The sequence below is a fragment of the Rhinolophus hipposideros genome (genome assembly GCF_964194185.1).
Source record: "Rhinolophus hipposideros genome assembly, chromosome: 10".
Classification (NCBI taxonomy): domain Eukaryota; kingdom Metazoa; phylum Chordata; class Mammalia; order Chiroptera; family Rhinolophidae; genus Rhinolophus; species Rhinolophus hipposideros.
This window is the reverse complement of record NC_138056.1, coordinates 64,756,501-64,778,392: the sequence shown is the minus strand read 5'-3', so window position 1 is coordinate 64,778,392 and position 21,892 is coordinate 64,756,501. Positions and strand designations below refer to the sequence as shown.

General features: G+C 34.0%; 1 protein-coding gene across 3 annotated transcripts in view; it reads left to right on the top strand.

The window, feature by feature from the left end:
• Positions 1 to 21,892, top strand: part of SESN3 (sestrin 3) — a 58,328-nt gene that overhangs the window by 19,680 nt on the left and 16,756 nt on the right. For 2 of the 3 annotated variants that reach the window (XM_081063835.1, XM_081063834.1), the window contains exon 2: positions 19,591 to 19,656. Coding sequence is in view for 2 of the 3 variants with exons in the window: in XM_081063834.1 (XP_080919960.1) it covers positions 19,591 to 19,656 (66 nt within the window). In the remaining variant the exon portion in view is untranslated. Of the gene's footprint in view, positions 1 to 694; positions 782 to 19,590; positions 19,657 to 21,892 lie in introns of all 3 variants that reach the window. The other variant, XM_081063833.1, reaches the window with a different exon arrangement.

The following is a 21,892-nucleotide window of genomic DNA, read 5'->3' as shown; positions in this document are numbered from 1 at the left end:
AGACCGCCTGGGAGTAAATATAAAAATCTGATGGAGAAAATATTTTACAGTAAATATGGATTATTTTATTACCAGGAATAACACTTATTTTTCAAAAAACATGGTGAAATGAAAAGGATGCAGTGTAGACTGAAAAAAAATCAAGTCTATTATCCCACAATATGGTAAATATGTGAAGAAAAAAACACTGAAAGGAAATATACCAATAATAATTGGGGGTGGGGGAAAGCAGATTTTCCACATTTTTTTCTCATTCCATCACTTTGCAAGTGAGCTTTCTCAAATTAACTTTTTAAAATAAGAACAACTTAACCTCTGTGTATTAAAGTGTTGAGTCTGGTATTTTGGGATAATTTCTTTAGTCTTCCTTTTGTCTTAAAAGAGTTATGCTTAAGTGATATAATGTTAGAATGCAACATGCTGTCAGTTCTGTTATTAACACATGCAAATTTGTTTCAGTTTATGTATTGGAATAATTTGAGCATAATTGTGAATTTTACATTTTCTTATGCATAATTTCATCCACGAGAAATACTAGGTGAATTCAGAAAACTGAACCCAGCTGATTTGAGCTGCCTAGGAATACCTAAACACACACATGTCCCCCAAACATCTACCCTTTACCACAGTTCACCAGTGTGTTATGAGCGCCATCCTTCCACATCTGGTGTTACAACTTTCCATCCAATTTCAGATCATCCTCCTTCCACTGCTTCATAACTCACAAGCTGCAGCCCTTTCAACACCCACTTCCACAAGCAACCTTCAGGTCTTTTGCAAGGTAATGTGCTATTTATTGTAATATATATGTATTTTTTAACCATTTAACGTGTAAAACTGTGGTATTGTTTTTTATTAGGTTCCTTTTTTTAAATGTAAAACTGATGCAGTTTTTAAAGTGTTGTATGTAACCTTAGCCTCATTTTCCCCATAAGCCCTGTGGTTTTATTGCATGATTTTGCATAGTACAATAATTTTTTGTTTTTTTAGGGGCACGTATATTGTGTTATAGCAGAATGGCTGTGATTGAAAAGGTTATCTTTTTTAAATTAACAGTGGATTTTAGTTAATTCATTGTAATAGTGTGATTAGTTTAGTAAATGGACTAATTATAGATGTGGTACAGAAATTCAGTGTTCTTTATTTTTTAATAATTAAATTATTACAGATCACAGATGTCTTTGATATGTGTCACCTGTGAGAACACTATAGAACTGTCATAAACCTATCATCTAAATTCATAATTAAAAGCATTTATTATCATGAAGTTTTAAAAATATATATTCGGGGGGAAATTATGGGGAAAAGGAAATTACAAAAATGTAAGAAAAGTATGATCTTCAGTAAATTTGTATTTATGCATATACATATATATGCTTAGAAAAAATATATTGGAAGGATAGAAACCACCGTGTTACCAATGGGGTTTTCTGTACGATAAAATTATAAAGAATTTTTGTTTGCTTATTTGTACTTTATTTTTCACCTTTAGTATGTTACTTTTATAATAGGATAGAAAAAGAGAAACTATAGAGAGAGAATGGGGAGGATCTAGTACTACCAATAATTTAATTCATTTTTTAATGAAGATCTTTGGAAAACATAATCCAGAATAGAGGGTAATTCATAAATCTTGCCAGAAATTCTACCTAAAATTTGAAGATAGGGCTACTTTTCATTTTGTGTGTACTATATTCTTGACACAGTACTAGGTTTTTTCTTCATATCTTATTTAATCCTCATATTTTATGAAGTTGAGATATCATCCCCACTTTATGAAAGAATAAATTGAGGCTTAAAGAAATTAAGTATTTACCTGCTGCTTAGATGCTACACTATTACCCTTTTAATGCATTACTTTTTTCTCTGGGAATATATTTATTTTTGAAACACTTTTATGTTTCATTTGTATTAAGAAAAATACTATTATCTTGTTCTCCAAATTAGAAAAAATACACATTTTCTGGGGGGAAAAAGTTGTCAGCTTTTGTGGAGAAGGACCCCATTGCCTTATAACATTGTAGAATATGACCATTCAAGACTTACGAATCTATATGCCATGTTTTGCTTCTATTAGAATAAATGTTACTTCCGTCCTTACCAGTGAAATTCAATTGGGACCTCTGTCCCATATAGCATCCTTATTTGACACTTTCATGTTTCCTCTAAGGAAACAAATATTAGCATTAACTAAATACAAAAGAAATTGGCTATCTGAAATGCAGAAGCCTGTTGTTACATCAAAGTATTTAAAAATATTTGCCAACAATTCTGCTGATGAAATAATCACGTCAATTCAAACTTACTAAAAATAATTTTATTCACATTATGGGTAACAGTGACAACTTTGGTTAAGTTCACTTCTGCTCTGGATCGCAATGTAAAATCACCATTAAATTAGTCTTTAAGTCCTCTAAAAACTACCACTGGGCTAGTTTTATTGGTTTGGAAATGTACCTTGTCATGGGAACTTAATCCTTGGGTCTTGTTACCACTCATATAATTTTGCTGAAAGAACTCAGACTTGTTCCCACTGTAATACACTCATCTTAGAAAAAAAGATAGTTTGGGGTGCAACTAGGGAAACTAAAATTCTTTGCTTTAGAAAGTAAAATTAGGCTTTGAAGAGCTAATGATAAAAACTCATGGGGAGGACCTACAGCTTCCGCATTTGCCATTGGGATGCTTCCTTTGGGAACCCAGCTGCCATACGTAGAGGAAGCAAACGCAGCCCGCTTGGAGAAGCCAGGCGCCCCAGCCAACAGCCAGCACCAAGTGCCAGCATTTGAGTGACACATCCTGACCTAGCAGCCAACCCCTATACTCTGATGGTTATGTCTATGTTCCGCATACTGATGATCACTTGGCTCTTCTTTACGAAGCGGAAAATGTGCTTTTTGGAGATTGCATTCTAGTGAAGAAACAGCTGTGTTTGAAGACTTGTTAAGATTATATGGAACCCCCTAAAAATAAGTTACGGAAATTAAAACTCACTAATATATATAGGCCTAGTACTCCTTAATGCTGATGCTAATATTCAGTAATACATTTTTAATAGAAACATCTGAGAACAAGCCCATACACTATTTTGTGAGGACTTTGAAATCATAGACTATAAAGATTTTTAATCTTGTAAAGATTATTTACAAGACTACTCTCATCATTTACGTAAAATAGTTTATCATAATCCCTTGATGTATTTGGGGCAAAAAAGAAAAAGCTAGAGAAAGAAGAAAAACATTAAGCAACATAGATTCTGACAAGAAATGTGTGGGTTTTTAAAAAATTTTTTTTAGAATATGGTATGTTTTCTTAACTGGATCATTTATAGAGAACACAGTGTAACACATTGAAAAGAATTTTAGATATATTCAAAATCTGTTTTTTTATCAGTTTATTAGTAGACTAAAATGGTTATTTAAAAAATAATATTTTTTTAAACCAGTAAAAATAATGAGAAGGTAATTCTAAAGCATTTTGGTCATTTTGCTTCTGAAAACTTTCCACCAGCATTTAGAAACAGCGTTTCACATCAACCAGAGAATGTTAATGCAAAAAGGCCCTTAGAGATCATCTTCTCATTTTTCAAATGAGAAAATTGATACCCTGATCAAGGTCTCTCAGTGTTTGAGAAGGGAAAAGAATTCAGGTTTTTAGTACCCTTTCCATTATATCACCGTGCCTGTAGCCTTCAGTTACATTCCTTCTGTTTATTGTCATTTGAGTATCTATGTCTAGTTTCACCATTTAGTTTGTAAGCTCTGTTATGTAACTTTTATACTTTCTATATCCTATATCCTACAGGAGTTGTTTAATAATAAAGAATTCAGATATGAATGTGTATTTCTAACTTAGAATGCCTAGTGTAAAGCTCTGGTTCCCATTTTAATGCTTAAAATTTAGTAATGCTTAGATCATATGATCTTGTTTATTCTGAGTTAACTAGAAAACTATGGATTTAGTATATTAACATTGAAGCTGAAAGTACAGGCTATCCTTAGTTAAAATAAGTCAGTTAAAATAGAATAATAAAGAATAGATATGTGTATGAATAGCATCTGTATGCAAGCTAATCTGGAAAATGGGAGGAGCTATCAGGAAAATGACAAACTAAAGAAAGTCTTTGTTAATTATTGGAAGATCATTACTGTCACAGATCGTAACTGTAATGTAATTATAGCTCTTTCTTTCCATCCAAAACTGTGCTCTGAGAATTTTGTTGCGAAAACAAATTAATTCAAAACCTTTAATGTTGTAAAATAGTTGTATTCAGTTTTAATTGTGTGTATGTATGTGTGTGTGTAATTTTAGGACTAGCACGAGTCCAGGACGCCAAGAAACGATTTTTAAGGTGGTTATTGTCCAAAAGTACTTAATATCAGTAAATGTGTAATAAGCTCAGTAACATATAGAAATACTATGGGATCAGTTAACATTTATTGAGCACCTGCTTTGAATTGTCAGATGAAACACTTCTTTTATAATCAAATTAGTGAAAGATAAAGACTTATAAAGATACGACCAAGTGTCATATAAGTAAGTGAGAACCCAGAAGAAGAGACAATTCACTGTGGGTTTGAATGACCCAAGATAGAGAATATAGGAACTGAGTTTGGCCTTAGGGACTGAGTTAGCAACATAATAAATATGAAGTGGCATTTCACATGGAGGTTCAAGGGCAAAGGAACAAAGGCACAGAAACATGCAAAGGAGTGTTTGGGAGTCAGCAGATCAGTGTAGCTGAGCTAAAGTAAGTGTTCATGTCAGGAACACTTGGGAAACAAACACTGGAAAGCTAGGTAAGGGCCAGAATGTTGAAAACCCCTCCTTCTTGTTTCTACTGTCCTTCCCCCGCCCCACAGCTGGAGATAACATGATAAACTAAAATGGGGTAGTGGTGGTGGAAATGGAAATATTAAAGTCACTGAAAGAAATGTGAACAAGTGGTGAGGGGACCTACTATGAAGTTGTTATTAAATGTTAGAGTGTTATGCATAATTGGAAGTTTGGGTCTTTAAATGCAGATGAAAATGATGAAACACTTGACTCTTGCTAGCACTTTTATCTCCCTGAAACCTTATATACCTATATTCTATATACCTGCCTTATAAACTTACATCCCTGGAATCAACCTAAATCCAAGCTGCCTCGTTCTCTTGCTTTCTTTCATATCAGTTGGTGTCACCATTATTTATCTATCCAGTCACGCAATTGAGAATTCTGTGAGGCATTGTAGTCTTCTTTCACTGCCTTATCGTTATATCCAGTCAGTCACCAATTCTGTTTATTCTATCTCCAAAACTACTCTCAACACAATTCCTGTTCTTAGCCATACTGTTTAGCTAACCCAAACCTTCTTTTTCCTATAAATTGTAGAAGCCTTTGAACAGGTCTTATTTCTTCCAGCCTCCACCCCATTCATTTTCTAACTGATGTTAGAAATACTTTCTTAAAAGACAGATATAATCCTTTTAATATTTTCTATTTTTTTTTATATGAAGCCCAAGCCCTTTAGTATGGCATTCGTGATATGACTCTTGCTTATGTCTCTAGTCTTATTCCCAGAAAGAGGTTCAGGGAATAATTAAAAATGTTAAGCTATACAAAAGTAGAAAGAATAGTTTAATGAACTTCCAAAACCAACCACCAAATTCAATATTGGCAAGATTGTGCTACTCTTACTTCGTCAATGCTGTGTTGTTGTTTTTGCTGAAGTAATTTCAATTAAATCTCAAACTCATTTCCTTTTACCCCAGCATACATTAGTAGAAATTTCTATACAAATGTTTTTTGTATATCTACAATGCCAGTGTCACACTGGCATTGTAAAATTAGCAATATTTAGCAATAGCAAAATTAGCAATAATTGCTTGATACCATCGAATATCCCACCTTACTCAATTTCTTGCCACTTGTTTAATGTTTTATAGAGTTGATATTTTCTGATTTGGGTCTACCTTTACATTTGGTAGCTATGTCTTTTAAGTCCCTCCTTATTATTATTTTTTTTTTGGTTTGTTGTTGTTTTTCATGCCTGTACCTGGTTGGGTCAGTTGTCCTATAGAAATATTTCATAATTTGGACATTTTTCTGTGCTTCCTCATGTTGTTATTTAACTTGTTCCGTTAACTCTCTATTTACTGTTAATTTGAAGTTTGGGTTTATGGCTTGATTAGATTTAGGTTCAAGTTATTGTTGGTACATAGACATTTTCTTCATCCTTTTTTAATGGCTATATTGTTGGGTTAGGTTAGGTTCCTAGACGTGGGATTGCTAGGTCAAAGGGTAAATGTACATGTAATTTTCTAGACAATGTCAAATTCCTATCCGTGAGGGTTGTTTAATTTTGCATGTCTACAATTTTTTAGAGTGTTTGTTTCCTATAGTACTGTCAATAAATATGTTGCCTAACTTGGATTTTTGCCCATCTTATGTATAAAATATAATACTCGCTTTTTTATGAGTAATTTCTTCTGTTAATTGCTCATTCTTTTTTCATTTTTCAGTTTGGTTGTTGTTTTCCTCTTGATTTTCAGGTGTTCTTTATATAATTGGGGTACTAGCCATTGTCTGTGTTAAATTGCACAGAAAATGCAATTTGCTATTTTGCACAGATTTTGCTTATGGTGTATTTGTGTCATACAGAAGTTTTTGTTTGTTTTGTTTTTAATGTGTGTGTGTGTGTGTGTGTGTGTGTTTGAATTACCAATTTTTTATTGTTTCTGGTTTTTGTGTTTTAATTAAGTTTGGTTTACGAGTCTATTTGTTGTGAGTGAAAACAATTCTTAATTATAGAAATATTATGTTTTACTATATGATAGGGCTAGCGCCCTTTCTTCTTTTCTTTTACTGGGTTTTCTTGGTGATTCATGCTTGCTTATTGATTGATAGTTTATTTTATAAATAAGGAAATAAATACTTCCATAGAAGTTCTATGACCATAGAGTAATGAGAAAAGTAAAAAATAATTGTTCTTACGGGTTTCTTAATACTTTGTATTAATATGAAGGTTAAATGTAGCAAGATTTTTACAGACTGCAACCATTTATAAGGATACATAATTGAAAGGAAGAGAGACAAGAGTGTATTGGAAACATTTATTTCAATCAGTGGTTCCCAAAGTGTGCTCTCTGGACCTCTGACATCTTAGCACAAATCAAAGCAGTCGCATCACATTGTGATAGTAATCAGTTTCTCTCACCATCCTGTATAGTAAAAAATGTCACTTTCACTCAGGAATATCCTTGAAACAGTAAACATTATATATTTTATTAAATCTTGACCATTTAATACATGTCTTTTTAATAGTTTCTGTTTCAAAATGGAGACTATGCACAAACTCTTTGGCATGCCAAAGTATTGATGGTTGTCTAAAGGAAAAGCCACCATGTGACTAAGTTGTGAACCAAACTAGTCACTTTTTATTGATGACCATTGTCACATGTAAGAATAACTGACTAAGAATTGTGGTTATTCAAACTTGGGTATTTGGCAGACACTTTCACAAAAATGAACAAAAGTAAGCCTGTCACTTAAAGGAAAACAGCTGACAGGATTCATTGTTAATGATAAAATTTGAGCTTTTAGGAGAAAAGAATCTTGGAAACCTGGAATTCTCCACCGTGAGCTTGACCACTTCTCAGTACTTAACATATTTTTCTGATGTAATGGGTGGTGGCATTAATACATTTTATTTTTAATATTATGTTAAATGTGTCAATATTTCAAAAACCTGCAAAGTTCAGTGAGCCAATATTTTCAAAATGACCGATGGTTAGTTAACATTACAAAATCATGCATGGGTGAATGATCTATTCAAAGTACAAGATAAGCCATTGGATTTTTATGTAACAGAGTAAGAAATTTACTGATATGGCTTCAGATTCCACATCGTAACAAACTTTAAAAGCTACCACTTCTCAAGTTTCAGTGTACTATCAAAGAATGTCTAAAATTATCTGAAAAATTTAAAGTACTCTTCCTTTTTCCAACTTCATATCTTTGTGAGTCCAGATTTTCTTCATGTTGTCCAATGGCCACAATATATACTAATAGATTGAATGCAGAAATAGATAAAAGACTCTAGATCTCCTTTATTAAGGCTGATATTTGAACAAATGTAAAACAATGCTACTTTTCTCAGTAAACTTTTTGTTGTCTTGGAAATTACAGTTTCCAAAAAATTTAGTTGTGTAAACAAGTAATGTTTTTATTACTTTTATTTTTATTTTTAAATGAATAAATAAATATTAAATGTTTTTCTTTGATTTACTTTCTGATATGGTAATTATTGATAGATAGCACTCACATAAGAGACTTTGAGGGTCAACAATTTTTAACAATATGAAGAGGTCCTAAGTACAGCATGGGGAATATAGTCAATAATATTGTAATAACTATGTATGGTGCCAGGTGGGTACTAGATTTATCTAACAGATGGGTAACTAAACTTATCAGGGTGATCACTTTGAAGTTATATGAAAATCTAACCACTATGTTGTACACCTGAAACTAATCTAATACTGAATGTCAACTCTAAAATTTAAAATTGTTTTTAAAAAATAAAAAATAAAGAACCCCTAATACCTAGAAGTTTGTGAACCATCTGTTTAAATGACTGTAACAATTCATGGTTTGAATTCTGATTACAACAGATTTTAAGTTTACCTGTGTACATTAAAGCACAGTTTTGTAGTCCTCTGTTTATAGACTTGGGGGTTGACCAAATAAAGCAGAGATGAAGTTAATGAAAATTCATTATACAGATCAGATCTATTTTCTATTCTAGGCAAAAATTAAAACACAACTGTTCTTTTCAAAACTAGAAACAAAAACTTATGTTTTTCATTTAAATTTCATTAAAACTGAAGTTTAATATAATTCAGTGGAAAATCAAAAAAAATACTTTAATTTGCTCAGTTGTTGTGTTCCCGGGAGGCTGTATAAAAGGTATTTTCTCAATTTAGATAAGATCATGAGTTCCTGTAATTTCTGACTACTCAGTGTGTAAAGAAGTATTGTTTCTCAGATGGCTAATATGCTTATGTCTTTAAACCTCTAGAAGTCAAGTCTATTTCATGTTTTTTCCCCTAATTCCCCTGAGCTGAGCAAATGACCTGTATTTTGTTAATCATTGTGTTTTGAAAGACCTGAAACTATCCTGTCACTCTTTGTTCCATTAGAATAACCTCAAGGCCTTCTGATGTTATTAAAATCTAGGGGGTAGATGCTGAGCATAGAGATTTCATTTAAAACTACTTTTCCTTCATGTCCCAAGAGAACTACACTCACAGCATGTTTTTTTTTGTTTCTCCAAAAGATTAGTAGCTATCAACCATATACTGAACTTTAGAATGTTGTGTAACTGGATTTGTCTTCATGGGAATCTTACTTTCTAAAACTCCCAATTTTAATTTATTTTATCTAATTGGGACAACATTTTAACAGGTAAAGCTTTCTAAAATTCACGGTGAGTTTTTATTGTTACATAACATAGAAGAACTTTAAAAATTGTTTGTATAGAAGTAAAGCCCTTCTTAATACTTCTGTGGGACCTGGGCAGAGCTCTTGTAATTAGTGGTAGGAAAGTATATTGTCTGTATGTTAATAGGGAAGCCCTGTGGTAGGTAGTTATTACGGACTTGCATTATCTCAGGTACAAAGACTTATGCATAGCTCTCTCCTTATTTTCTTGGGCGTTAGCCCCAAAATTTAATAGCATAGTCAACAAGTATATTTTGTAGTCGTGTGTCTCTAAAGATTTCTACTCTGACAGCTTATGTAGGAGGCTTTGTTGCTCCAGATTAGTATCACAGCGTGCAATATTATTTCTGATTTCTAAGAAAATAGTACAATTATAGGACATTGCAGGTATTACTTGTTTTAACAGCACAAGAAAATAAACACATGGGAAAAGTGAGTATTTGCCAAAAAGGGAACCCAGAGGGCACAGGGAAGGTAAGTGGATTGATATCCAGGATTATGTTTAGTAGTTTAATTTATTGGTGTTTTGTAATAAGAATACAGAGAACTACCTCAAGGCAACGGGATCCTCTTGCCTTTTTGAAGGAAAGGGTTGGAAAAAGCTGTACCGGACTCCTGTCTCCTTAATACAATTTACCAAATATATGAGTATCTATTATTTTCATGTTGCTGTGCTATAATGCCACAGCTGTTGAGTTAGAAATTGTTCCTGCTCTTTAAGGAGCTTGTTTATGGTCCAAAAGAAGTGAGAAGATAATGGTACTTGTTGATAGCTGTGTGAGAGAGAAGCAAAATACAGAGGGTGCCTAAAAATGTATACACATTTTAAGAAAGGAAAAAATTGTATTAAAATTGTAATACTCAATATATACCGATAACAAAAGATGAATACAAGTCATGTGTGTACACTTTATTGGTACCCCTGGTATAATGGTGAATCTTAAGAAGAATAGGTTTAAATTTGTAGAAGAGTTTGGGAGTTGGTGGAAGTGGATGGAGACCAAAGGAGTTGGTATTTGAGCTGGGTCTTAAAAAAAGGATGGGTAGAATTTCAATAGACATAAAAAGAGAAGGCAGAGCCTCAGGAAATGCCGGTTCAAATATATCTAAATTCCATAGAACATAGAAAAGGTCTGCCATATTAGAACTATCCATTTTTAATTACAGTGAATCTAACTTGATTGACTTAGGCTTCTCTGACATTACCTGGAAAGTGGAAAATGAGGTGTGTTCTTTGCTGCTTGTCTCCAGATGGCAATGGACATAAATATGACTTTAGATTTACTCCAGTTTACAGGATTAGCTAGTAGTATGGTTATTGTGTCCTTTAGAGACTATCCTAGTGCCATGTTTGTTTTTAATATTGTCACCTTTGTAGGTTTGCGTCACTCTGTGGTTATACAGGGTACTAGTGGTCCTTTTGTTTTTAGAAGTTTGCTAAGCCATAGTCAGAGTATAAATATAAAAACTTGCTTGTACTTTGAACTGGTTCACCATGTTCTAATGCGCGAAAGGGATTTTGTTACTAACCAAGGGGAAGTTCATTTAGAAACTCAGCTATACTGCAGTGCAGATTTAACTCTTTAGCTACTCTTTACAATATGGATATATATTTTTAATTCTTTTAGTGCTGGAATGAGATCCGTTCATCTTTGCATACTTGACTGCATCTACAACAACTACTACTGATTTCTATGAGTAATAGTAGTGCTCATGGTACCATTTCTAGAGTACTCAGTAGGTGAGTTTGTCTATTTTTAGGCCCACAATTGGTGAAACAAAATTTGCCTAGTGGTTCCTACCAAATGGCACAGGAAGCTTTTTTGTTTTTTTAATGAGAGTTGCTTAATCATGACATCTTTATTTCTTGGAACTCATTTTTTGAAAAGTGAAATTGAAAAAAAAAATCAAAACTGTTATTCAAATGACCATTATGTACTTTCGAAAGTGGGCCGGAAGTTTACCTGGCACCATACACCATACTAAAATTGAAACACTCAAAGATGAACAAAGCAGGGTCCTGGCCCACCTGGAGCTAACAGCCCAGTAGGGAAAGAGGAGGTAAAGAAATCACTAAAATGCAATTGAAAAATGCAGTGCTTTTAGTGGAAGTGTTTTGAGACTTCAAATTACAAATTTTAATCAGGATGTGTTCTTGAAGAAGGCTGAAATTCACACTGTTAGTAAGGATCTTTGCAGTGTTCCTCAGGTGACGTTACCCAAAGTTGTTGGAGCTGTGGCAGGAAGGACTTGATATCCCTGGTTTTAACAGCTTAGTGGAAAGGAGTCTACTTCTGAAGTCTCAGGCCCTTAGCATGAGGCGGGATTCCCCACTGAGGAAGGGGAATGTTGAGTGCTCTGGGATGTCAGTAAGTTTCTGCCACACCCTATCTTGCCTGGCTGGGCTCCTGATTTCAGGGGTTCCTTGCACCACCCTAGCTAGCTCCCAGTAATAGGAGATGTTGGTGTGATTTGAAAGATTCTCACCTTTGGTTGCTATTGCCATTTTCTGCTTCCAGATCTTTTCTCACTAAATGACCTTAGATCTCAGTTATTATATTACCACGAAGGTCAATGCACATTTTAACCTAGTGTAGGAGAAGTCACAATTTTGTTAAATAGTCTTTTAGGCTATTTTGGGATGTGAGAACGTAACATATATTCCAGGTAATCACAGACATTTAAATGTGAGTTTACTGTAAAATTACCAATCTGTTACAATTAATCTGATTTACAACCTATTCTTTTCTCATTTAGGGATAGAGAGTTTTTATCTCCACGTTCCTCTCCATTTGCCCTTTCCCTCTAAAATATGTAATGTCATGAAATTCTGTAAACCCAGACATTTTTCCAGAAATTGTGTGCCAAGGAATAAGGAGAAGGCATCAGTATTATTGCATAGATAGAGCCACCTGTGTATCTCTGCCCTCTTTGCAGTGGTTTCTGCCCAAATGGAATATCTATAAGGAATAGAAGGAGAGTCAACAACTGAAATTTACTATTTGTATTGATAATTGCAGTTGGCTTAATTATAGTTGTGCTTCAAAACTTTGGGGCATGTGTTTCATATTTAAGGTATTTTGTCATTGTAGTGTGTTAAAAATGTTAAAGCTATTAAACCATCTTCTAAGGATATCTTTAAAAATGGTGGGATTAGTATGCTCAGTGGAGTCAAATTTCTTTTTTGCTAGATTTTTTTAAGTATGTTGAACAAATTTTTTTTATAACCTTCTTAAGTGTCTATCTAAAATTAATTACACATATTACTCTCAATATTCTTCTTTCCTATAGAGATAAAGTCATAAGCACCTTTTGTATTTTAATGCGTAGAAAGTATGTTTTTTGCTTGTCCCTTTTTAATGAGATAAACTGAAGAGATAAGAGAAAAAATAAATAACTTATTTAAAGGTATTTAGTAGCTTAAAAGGCAGCAATTATTTTTCTTAGGCATTCAGCTTTTGGGGGGCAAGTAATTTGCTGATTACATTTAATCACTTAAATAATTTTAAGAATACCTAACTTCCAAGTATCTTAATTTTCTATTGGGATTAATTTATATAAAGTGATCTAGTGAGTTGCTTAGCTGTTAAGTGTGAACATAAGCAATTTTCTAAATATGATTCATCTTTATCCTTTCAGTGTTTTGTTTTCCAGCAGTTAATTCCTTAATAGGCATAATCTCAACCAATGTAGTTCAAGCATAACTTATTTCAGCTATAACATATCTGAGGAAAGGAACTTTCCTTATGGTAGCATTTTTGAGATCATAACTTTTGCAAAATAATCTCTTAGAACACATAGAACTGACACATAGAAAGTACAAGTTCCTATTTTATAACTAATTTTTTTCTTGGTTGAAATTATGGGATTTTATGGAAAACAATGTAAGCAAATTCTTTGACTGTTATCTAAAATATTTAAAATCAATTAAATTTACTACTGTTTAAAGTTTTGTAAATGTTTTATACTCCTTGTTTTTTTTCTACTCCTTGTTATTTTTTCACACTGAAGTCAACCTTTTAGAAAATGTCTCTTTAGTTAGTGATTTGTCATCAAATTAAGACTGAAGGATGGTATCTTCTCTAGCTTGCCATTATAGTAAATTTGTTGGTTTCCCAGTTTTAACGTCCACATTAATTTTTATTTCTATGAAGTTACCTTAATACATGTTTATTTTGTATATGTTCACTCCTAAACTTTTAACCATTTTGTATCTTTGTGTCATCCCAGTAGCTGGAATCTGGACCAATCAATGCTATGGAGTAAAGCTGCTCCATAGAACTTTTGGGGATGATAGAAAAATCCTAGATTTGCATTGTCTAGCATGATACTCACTCGCCACATGTAGCTGTTATACACTTGAAATGTGACTAGTACAATTGGGGCACTAAATTTTTAAATTTAATGTTAAATAGCCACATGTGTCTAGTGGCTACCTTAATGGACTGTGTAGCTAAAAAACCTCAAGGGTTTGTTTGTTGGTTTTGGATTTTCATAGAAACAAAACAAGGCTTATGATTTAAAAGCCATTGTACAGGATTCACTAGTATGATCAAAGTCATTTGTTCCCCAGAATAAGGTATCAGCTTTATACCTAAAGAGAGGAAACTGGCAATATTATTCTTCAAAGTCGGTGCAGCTGCAGGTTATTTTCACTTACAGACCAACCCTTGCATTCTTGGGTTAGAGTAACATCTGTTGAGAAAATACAGCTATTCTAGTTTGAGGTGTTTTGTTTTGTTTTACATTAGGGAAATTGGCAGAAGAAAAATGAAAATAAGACCTTATTTTGTGTTACGCTTTGCAATTTAAAATTTTTAATGTTTTGTCTACTCAAAGGCTTCCAACAAGAGGGAAAGCCAAGACTTAGAATTGACATTATTCTCGGTTGTGAGGGGAAAATATTTCTCAGCCTGAGAGAAACTCTTATGGTTGAGAAGAGGCTTTTGAAAGGATGACTTAAAGATTTAGTTGGGAAAAGGCAATGATATGATTTGGCAACTGTTTGAATGCAGACTCCTAGGACAGAGTCAAAAATAACTGAATCAGAACTAGGGGTACTGGTGTATAGTGTGTGGTGATTTTATTATTTATAGAGGAAAGTGAGGAGGAACCACAGGTTTGGGTCTAGAAGATTTGTTTTAAACCTGTTGATTTGAAGGTGCTAACAGTACAAAGAGATGATGTCATAGTTAGTTCAAAATGCCCCAAAGACAGACTGAAGGGCTGAGAAGAGCTAGCTCCTGGCTGGATGTAAAAGATTCGGGAGTTAATTGCAGGCTTGCTCATGTTCATATCACATGGCCTTTTTTCTCCTTGACCCACTTCACTCTCTTCCCCCAATACAGTAACTGTCATACAATTCAGTAGAATTTTGTTTGTGTAAAGATGTAAGCCATGGAAGAAACACTTGAGAGAATGAATACTGATGAAGGAAATGCAGGGAGCATCTAGGAAAAGTATAAAAAGTGGTCAAAGAGTGGATTTGGTGATTTAGTGTTTCAGAACCCTAGCAAGGGGAGAGCTGCAGGTCTGAATTGTGCAAGGAGGTGAAGAAGGCTGGTGATTACACAGGGAGTGTCTCAGCTGGGATCTGAAGAGTATCTGACAGAAAAAGCAGAAAGTAGTGGTTGCCAGGGGCTGGGGCGCGAGGGAAATGGGGAGTTGTTGTTAAATGGGTGTAAAGTTGCAGTTTTGCAGGATGAAAAAGTCCTAAACCGCTGTTGTGCAACATTGTGCTTACAGTTAACAATACTGTACTACACACTAAATTGTTGAAAGAGTAGATCTTATGTGTTTTTACCATAATTTTTTCAAAGGGGGGAAGTTAGAAAAAAAAAGTCCCTGGTATTTTTCTGGAGACTGTAATGTGAGGAGACACTGAGACAAGGATTCTCGGAACTGGCTGACTTTTTTTCTTTTTCTTTTTTTAAATTGCTCCTATCTAGATTCACTTTTAATTTGGTTGAGAGGATTTCTGCAATTACATTAAAATGCTTGGTTATGAGATTGAGTAGGTGTGACCATGAAAGCAATAATTTGCAGAGCAGTCATTTAACATTCAAAAAAGCATCAAAGGGGTGGCCAGTTAGCTCAGTTGGGTAGAGCGTGGTGCTGGTAACACCGACGTTGCCGGTTCAATCCCCACATGGGCCACTGTGAGCTGCGCCTTCCTTAAAAAAAAAAAAAAAAAAGGCAGCATCAAAATGCCTGAAGATGTGATTTTCAAAAAAGAGTCTAGAGTAGCACTACCTGGGAGAACCTTCTGCGATGGCAGATGGAAATGTCTGCACTGTCCTGTTCAGTAGCCATGGCCACATGTGTCTGTGACTTGACATGTGACTAGTGTGACCGAGGAACTGCATTTTTAACTTTATTTAATTTTAATGCATTTAAATTTAGTCACATGTGGCTGATGGCTACCATACAAGGCAACACAGGTTTAGAGACTTCAAAAAGTTTGATTGGGTATGAATGGAAGTAGGAACTCAATTCTGAGCAATTTGGATTTGAAATAAAAGCTGAGGAAAGGTGTCACAAGGTATTATAGGACACCAGAACTCCAGCTGATGGTTGTAAAGTGAATCTTTGGATGTGAGGTGATCCTGTTTCTTTTGTATTCGATCTTAGCCACCAACTGAAAAAACATACAGAGATAGAAAAGAGGTAGAGAAAGAAAAAAAAAAACTCCCAGTAAAGTGAGTTTACAGTAGAATTTATGAGTTACGTGGATCAATTTTAAAATTTCGTTTTTCACCTTCATATAAATAAGCAAAGCAGTCCACTGGGACAATGGCAGAGGCCTCACGAGGAAAGGTGTTCCTTATACAGAAGCAGGAACTGGGCTGATCATTTCAGCAGTGATGCCATTTTAAACACAACTGATGAAGGATACATGCTGGTAAAACTTAAAAGTGACTTTAGTTTTTTCTTCTCTGCAGGGTCTGAACAGCTCTCTTAGATCAGTCCACATCATCTCTCCTATGGGATTTTTTTGTGCAGTTGTTTTGTTTTTTTGTTTTGTTTCGTTTTTGTCTCAGGCCCAGGGGCTACATCACCCCAGAATTGTGTTATTGAAAACACAGATCTGATCTGCAGATCCTCGTAGGAAATTTTACCTCAAATAAGTATATAATTAAAATTTTCAAGCACATTTTTGGATGCTGTTTTTCTCTTTTGAAGTTAATGGGTTAACTGGACATTTTCTCAGCTGATGAAAATAAAATTGGTAAAACATTTTTGTTAGCATATTGGCAACAAGAACTTTAAAGATACTTAAAACTTAAACCCCAGTACATTCTTATCTGGCAATCTTCCTAAAGAAACTAGCCTAAATACCACAAATATACCCCCAAATCTCTTTGTACAAAAGTACTCAGCATCATGTATAATAGGGAAAACTGTACATAGCTTTAATGTTCAACAATAGGGAAATTATGAAGTAAACTAATTGCTACAACAATGTCTTCCCACTTTGTGTATGGAACTACTATGAAATATTTCATATGCTACATATAATTAATTGCATGCAATTCTGCCAATTTAATCCTTCATTGTGTCCCCATTGTACCTAAAACAACTGCTCAATGAATGTTTGCTGAATAAATGAACAAACGAATGTTGACACAAATGAAGTTGAGTTTCAGTTGCTTATCAATTGGTTAAAGCTAAGAGATGTTATATTTTTTTAAGCACATGTAGTTCCATTTGTAATGAAAATGTATTTCAGATTTAAACATCTATTCTGGAAAATATTTTTGTAAGCAAAATAACAATTTCAAACATTTAAAAGTAAATTCAGTTGATAAATGTATCAAATAGTGATTTTTTTTAATAAACAAATCGTATTAGTAATAAATACTTCTATCTCCAAAGTCCCTTTGTACACTTTTAGTTTATTTTTCCCTCCCTACATTTTCTCTGAATTTTATGTAATTCTTATAAATATAATTAAAAGCCTCCACTTGTCTCCCTATTGACCTTTTTCTCCTCAAGCCTATGATTTGTCTTCACAATCAGGCTCTCTAACTGCTTTGTTCATTTGAAATGATCAGTCTTAACATGCTAGTGCATTAGGCTATGTTATATAGAGAGTATTTGAAATTTTACTTTCTATAATCTACAGAGGTCAGCAAAGGGAAAAACATCTGTTTTTTTCTTTTAAATAATTTTTTTCTGGGTAAATCTAAATTATGGTTGATGTAGGCAAGAAATACAAAATTAGATATTCTAAACTACCTCTTTTTACATGGAGTCCTCTATTGTACTTGAACAGTAAATCGAGATATATTTGTCATCACTTTATAAATATAACTAGATGCTTAGTTCTTTCTGAAACTTTATCAGTTTAAAATTGTCATTATTCAATATATTTATTTTGATAGGACCCTGAAAATTGTTGCTGGTTGTGTGCCAAGCTCATGAGGGCAGGAACCATATCTATTTTGTTCACCCTGTATCCTTAGTGTCTACCAGAGTATCTGATTAAGCTCTCAAAAAATCGTTGAATGCCTGACTGTCTACTTTGGCCAATTTGTTTCGTGACTGCTTCCTAATAAAGTAAAGGATTTAAAGTAACTATTTTGTGTTTGGTAGGCTCTTTCATTTTAAGGAACAAAAAAGACTCAGACTACTTTATGGAGAGAGAAGGAAAAGGAGGGAGGAAGGAAAGAAGAGAGAGCCCATGAATAGGCTCTACTTTTTCTAGTGAATCCATAGAAACTAGTGGTTTTCCCCTTAGAAGCAGGCCTCTGTCCATGCCTACTCTGGTGCTTCTTTATTGCTTTCTCTTTGCCTCTGCTTCTAAGTGCTATTTTGTTTCTCTTCTCTCTGTCAGGTTGTATTCCTTTCATATACTCTAGTACTCTAGAGTTACTTGTCTAGTTACTCTAGTATTCTAGAGTTACTTGTAGTACTCTAGTCTCTTACTGATGCAGCTAATTACCCTCAATTCTATTTGGGCAGAACTTTTTCATCAGGGTACCCATGAGCTAGAGATCAGCTTCTGTATTTATTGGTCTAATCAGCTGTGGTCAGGAGACAAGGTCATGTGAAATAAATATTGCCATCCTCAGATAAGGAACCATGTGAGCTACTTCCTCAGTTTAGAAGCTTCCTGAGGAGGTCTTGGTGGCACCTAAAGCTTAATATACTCTTTTCCAGTAGATGTCTGTTCCCATGTTCTTTCATTTCCCACTCAGTCTTTATAATATTTATAAACCATGGCATGGCCCCTATTTTTATGTTATGGTTTTGGAGGGCTTCTTTTTTCAGAACTTTAGAACATTACTTTTATTGTAGAACATTAAGTGGCCATTTCTCCTATCTTCTTCTCCTGGCTAAGAAGGACTGCAAAGCCTGAGAGCCTCCCTCTGACTATTCCTGCTCCTCCAGGCTACAGGGAAGGGACTTACTCCAATTGGAATTTCTGTGGTTTATAGATATTCACACTTAAATGGGACCATCGAAATATTTTTCAATTTAGAGAAATTAAAAAAAGATCAAAAACTTAAAAAGAAAAATTGAACAGACATACCACTGGCAATTTGCCAGTTGTTAATAGTCAGTAGAATACTAAGTGGGACAATAAGCATGGTTGAGTTCTCCCATTTCTTAGATTAAATTAATTATATTTTTCTTATTTTAAGCTTCAAAACTTTATATTAAATCTGATTATTCCTATTCTATTCAGAAAAACTGGTCCAGTCATTGCTTTGGGAGTTGCATGTAATCCTCTTTAAATTTAACCTTCCTTTCAGCTTTCAAATTGAGGCCTAACAGTGTACTAGTATACTAGTAGATATGATTGTATTATGAAGGTTGATGGTTTTAAGTCATGTCGACAATGGGCTGAAAAAACTCTATGGTGCTTTAGAATATGACAGGGAAATGACATTTGGGGAGCCTACTGGGCACCCAGCTGGTAGGAGCCTGCCCTGTTATCTTATTTGCACAGCGGCCCTATGGGTTTCTTTTGATCTGAGACCTAACACTTACCCTGATTTTATATAATTCTATTTATTTCAGTACCTTAGCAATAAATTTGTACCAATTTAACTTTTCTTAGAAAGCCATCATTAATACTTAAAACTTTTCTGTTAAAAACAGGATAAGAGAATCAGAGTATCTCAACCCTTGACAAGAGGACCAAGTGCCTTTATTCCAGAGAAGGAAGTAAGTTTATCTGTCTTAAAATACATAAAGTGTGATAAAAAACTAATTGTACCAAAGAGTATCTCCATTTTTAATATGGAAGTAAACATGTGTTTTGCTCTTGTTTCTTATTTATATGTCAGAAAACCACCAAGATATATTCTTTTCAATTTCACTCAAAAGTTTCTGCTTCTTATTTTAGAGTTAGGTAGCACTGCAAGATTAGAAACATAAATTTTAGCATATTTGATTTCAAATATAACTTCTGAGCAAAGCTACTAACAGTAATAAAATTTAATATTAACCTGAAGGTTTTATGTTTTAAAATGGCCACTGTTTCACAGTGATTATAAATTACGTAAATGTTAAGATATTTTGAAATGAAAAAGTAAGTTTCCCAACTAAACCTGTTAAGTTTCCCAATTAAAGCTGTTCCTAAATAAAACATGATATTACATCACGAGTAGTTATTTTTTTCATTTGGTTCTAAGTCTTGGTGGCACAGAATGTTACAGAATCTCCTATACAATCTGTACCTTTGGTGAGTGTGGGGAGTCAAACTGTAAATGCAAGAAAGAAAGTTTGTAAAACGAAAACGACACAAAGGAGATTATAATCAGTACAAGGTTTATCCTGTTATGTAGATGTACATCTCTATGAAGGTCACAGCAACAACATGCAGCACCTTCTAGATTCCTAGATGCCTCTCAGATATACTTGGGGTAAGAAAAGCTTAGGAACCACTCATGGAGGAGTTTTTTCTCTGCTTCCAGGTGTTAGAATTCATATTGCATAGGGTTATATATACTGATGCACTATTGCAAAGATGTCATTTCTCTTAAAGCACCAACATTATTCCCATATAGTTCTGAAATTAGTCCACAAATGGTATTTATAGAGCATCTGTTACGTGCTGGGCATTGTCTTAAAGGAAGTGATGAGTAGAATTTGAATAATACATGTTAGGTCATTGCCAGACTCAGCCGTTCCTTCATTTTCATTTCACTTTTTAAGTAACCTTACCATTTAAATGAAAATATTAAATGAAAATTAACAGTAATGTTTTGGAGCTCGGTGACTATAGCTAATCTAGGCGGTGGTCATGCGTTAGAGAAACTGCGGTGTGTGTGCCGATTTCCCTCACATGGTGGAGAAACTGCTCTTAGCAGAGTGATTGCCTTGTATGTGTAAAGACTTCCTGAAACAGTCGTGTTCCCAGCATATATTTGAGGATAATCTGGTTTGCAGAAGATACCGCTGTTTTCAGGATAGACTCACTATATGAATCTATTAATGTTTGTCAGTCATCAGTTAAACAGAAGAGACTTCTAGGGAAAATACAACAGATATTTTATACTAATTATACGTAATTTATCTGGATCCTATTATGTTTTCAACAATCATCTTGGTCCCCATAGTTGACAAAATGGGGGAAATGGGCAAATGAAAGTATATTTGGCTTTATAATGAGCTGAACTGCAATTGCTTCGTTTTTACACCATTGTAATTAACACTCCCTCACAATTTTCCCTTTTCAGACATTATATTTTCTTCAGAATTACATTTTCCTCAGGCAATAGTGCCTTTTATATAAATTGTAGTTATTTTTCAGAAGAGACTGTAAAGCCAGCCCTGAAGAGTTAACAGAGTTTGCTTAATAACTGTGTGAATGCTTCCAAAGAAAGTCCTTTAGTCTGGACTTTAGGAGACCTGGATTCTAGATCAGGCTCTGCTATTAACTAGGTGCATGGGCTTGGATTTAAACTCGAATCTGTTTCTTATCTAAAATAAGGAATACATTCTTTTTAAGTCTAGAACTTGAATTCTAAAATATCAGTAAATAATGAACCAATCCTAGAAATATGCTTCTCATGTGTATTAATTCCCACAGAGCTGGGTCCTTCTACAAGGTGCTAATAAGCTCTTAACACCTTCTGAGCCAACTCTTGGTGTGATGCCCAAGCTGTCATTGTGTATAAAGCTATATATAAATAACCTATTTTTGAGTTAGCTCTTTTGATTCCCTAAGATGGAGGATCTCCGTTTTAATAACTTATCTTGTTTTTAGTAATTAACATGATAGGCTCAAAACAAGAATGACAGTATTCTGGTGTCCTTATTAATTTTTCAATTAACACTTTCCTACAAATGATCATATTTTCCTTTGTCCCTAAAGCTTCAGAAGGCCTTTTTAAATGTTGAATAACAAGAACAAGCAAAGGATCAGATTGAAAATATTTGTCTAAATATAATGCGA